The 3,238-nt window shown below is 50.3% G+C and overlaps 1 protein-coding gene across 2 annotated transcripts in view; it reads right to left on the bottom strand.

Moving 5' to 3' along the window:
• Window positions 1–3,238, bottom strand: part of LOC109938748 (D(2)-like dopamine receptor) — a 19,731-nt gene that overhangs the window by 5,115 nt on the left and 11,378 nt on the right. For both annotated transcript variants that reach the window (XM_048620625.1, XM_048620626.1), the window contains exons 5-6: window positions 1,393–1,592; window positions 179–265 (exon numbers count right to left, since the gene is read on the bottom strand). In XM_048620625.1, coding sequence (XP_048476582.1) covers window positions 179–265; window positions 1,393–1,592 — 287 coding nt within the window. The remainder of the gene's footprint in view (window positions 1–178; window positions 266–1,392; window positions 1,593–3,238) is intronic.

The following is a 3,238-nucleotide window of genomic DNA, read 5'->3' as shown; positions in this document are numbered from 1 at the left end:
GGGAGTGAATGGGAAGGGGTTTGGTCCATTGGGTTTGTGTCCAATGGAAGTGAATGGGAAGGGGTTTGATGAAGTGAAATGACGGATGAAGTGAAATGCAGGAATTCAGACAGATCCAGTTGTTCTGGAAAGTGACCAAGAGCTGGGAGGGAATCGGTCTCTGCAAATCAATTCTTACCAGTTTCTTTTTGTTCACACTAGTGCTCCCTTGTGATTGGACCATTAAATTGCAAAGTTTAACATCTTCAGGATATGTGCACTTACTCTGAAACAGAATAAAACAGGAAGCAATCTCCTCACAATCGTGTCTACACACAGAGAGACTCACACAAATAATTAATATTAGTGTTTCCAAATTCTAGGCGCACAGTTCTACCCGATTGTCCCCATCAAACACTCCCAGGGCAGCGACAGCACGGGGTTAGATACAGAGTAAAGCTCTCTCTACACTGTCCCCCATCAAACACTCCCAGGACAGGGACAGCACAGGGTTAGATACAGAGTAAGGCTCCCTCTACTGTCCTCTATCAAACACTCCCAGGGCAGGGACAGCACGGCGTTAGATACAGAGTAAAGCTCTCTCTACACTGTCCCCCATCAAACCCTCCCAGGATAGGGACAGCACGGCATTAGATACAGAGTAAGGCTCCCTCTACACTGTCCTCTATCAAACACTCCCAGGGCAGGGACAGCACGGGGTTAGATACAGAGTAAAGCTCCCTCTACACTGTCCCCCATCAAACACTCCCAGGACAGGGACAGCACAGGGTTAGATACAGAGTAAAGCTCTCTCTACACTGTCCCCCATCAAACACTCCCAGGATAGGGACAGCACGGCATTAGATACAGAGTAAGGCTCCCTCTACTGTCCTCTATCAAACACTCCCAGGGCAGGGACAGCACGGCGTTAGATACAGAGTAAAGCTCTCTCTACACTGTCCCCCATCAAACCCTCCCAGGATAGGGACAGCACGGCATTAGATACAGAGTAAGGCTCCCTCTACACTGTCCCCCATCAAACCCTCCCAGGACAGGGACAGCATGGGGTTAGATACAGAGTAAAGCTCCCTCAGTTCTGACCTAAGTGCAGCCTTCTCTGAACGACCTGCATCCCTCAGTGTTACTCCTCCACTCGGACTCCTCCCCTGAATCCTGAGCTGGAAACTGAATCCGCGAGATCGGGAATTCTCTCCAAGACCAATCGGCTGAAAGCCAGTCGGAGCCCGGGTCAAATTGAGCCCCTACCCCTGTCGCAGAGCGAGAGCCTGGGGCAGAATTTAAACCCTGTGCCTGGGGGTGAAGGACCCTGTAGAGCATTTAGCCCCCACCTCCCCCCCATCCCCGCGCCCATTGCCATCTCCATCTCACTACCTCCCTGCCTGCTGTGCCTACCTTGGTGGGTGCCAGGGTCCCCTGCTCTGTCGGCACACCTAACTTCTTCACTGCCACCCTCCTCCTCCTCCGTCTGAGCACAGCGTAGATCTGGACATAAACCAGCAGGGTGACGATGAAGGGAACGTAGAAGGAGACGATGGAGGAGTATAAGACGAAGGAAGGGTTCACAATGGCACAAACAGTGTCGTCCCTTTTATCTGTAATTACAGGACAAAGTGGATTTACAGCCTCGGCATTGGGAACACGTCGCTGAGTCAGGTTGTTGACTTGCTCACCGAGCTGGCCTGTTCTTGTTCAGAAGTTTCGTCACTGTACTAGGCGACATCATCAGTGGAGCCTCCGATGAAACGGTGTTATTCTACTCTGCTTGGAATTTATACTGCCTGGATTGTTATGGTGAGTAGTGTCATTTCCGGTTGTGATCTGTATGGGTTTGTAATATGGGGTCCAATTCTATGTGTTTATTGATTGCATAATGGGCGGAGAACCATGCCTCTAGGAATTCCTGTGCGTGTCTATGTTTTGCTCAGGCTACTATGGTTACCTTGTCCCAGTTAAGCTGATGGCCTTCATTGTCTGAGTGTACCGATAATGAGGAGACGTCGTCGTGCCATTTTGCTGCTAGCTGATGTTCATGTATTCTGATGGCTAGTTTCCTTCCTGTCTGTCCGATGTAATGTTTGTGGCATAGACAGGAAGGAAACTAGCCATCAGAATACGTGAACGTCAACTGCAGCAAAATGGCACGACGAACTATCCTTATCATCAGCACACTCAGACAATGAAGGCCATCACTTTAACTGGGACAAGGTAACCATAGTAGCCCAAGCAAAACAGACACGCACGGGAATTCCTAGAGGCATGGTTCTCCGCCCATTATGCAATCAATAAACACATAGAATTGGACCCCATATTACAAACCCATACAGATCACAACCGGAAATGACACAACTCACCATAACAATCCAGGCAGTATAAATTCCAAGCAGAGTAGAATAACACCGTTTCATCGGAGGCTCCACTGATGTTACCGAGCACAGTGACGAAACTTCTGAACGATAGCCAGCCAGCTCAGCGAGCAAGTCAACAATCTCATCCACAACTCGAGCTACAGACCTTTGCCGAAACTTTAAACATGTCACTGAGTGCCAGGGGAAGGAGCAATCACAGAGTTACAGGGATGGAAGTGGCATGAGGAGTTGGTTTTGCTTCTAATCGCTCACACTGGTATTGATCGCCCTGACCGTGAGAAGGTGGTGACAGCTCACGCCTGTGTGTGTGTGTGTGTGTGTGTGTGGGTGTGTGTGTGAGTGGGTGTGTGTGGGTGTGTGGGTGTGTGTGTGTGTGAGTGTGTGTGTGTGTTAGGGGTGTCTGTGTGTGTGTGTCTGTGTGTGTGTGTTAGGGTGTTAGAGGTGTGGGTGTGTCTGGGTGTGTGTGTGTGGGTGTGGGTGTGGGTGTGTATGTGTGTGTGTGTGTGTTAGGGGTATGTGTCTGTGTGTGTGTCTGTGTCTGTGTGTGTTAGGGTGTTAGGGGTGTGTGGGTGTGTGTCTGTGTGTTGGAGCCTCCCGGTTCCTCCCCAACAATCCCCAAACAGGCTGGGGGTCATTTCCCTCCCACACGAGGCCTGTGGGAGAGCCAGGCTCTTGGCCTTTCGAATTCAGGAAGGAGTTTTCAATCAGGTCAATGTGGGGAAGATGTTTCCGATTGTCAGGGAGTTGCAGAGTTGGGGGGGATGACAAGATGGAAGCATTTGGATAAATCCAACGGTGAATTCAGGATGAACATTTTCCCTCAGAGAGGGGGCAGGAATGTGGGATTCACTCCCACAGGGAGTTGGGGGGGG

This window comes from Rhincodon typus, chromosome 47 (genome assembly GCF_021869965.1).
Source record: "Rhincodon typus isolate 14 chromosome 47, sRhiTyp1.1, whole genome shotgun sequence".
Lineage (NCBI taxonomy): Eukaryota > Metazoa > Chordata > Chondrichthyes > Orectolobiformes > Rhincodontidae > Rhincodon > Rhincodon typus.
Note: the sequence above shows the minus strand (reverse complement) of the source record. Positions and strands in the feature narration are given on the sequence as shown.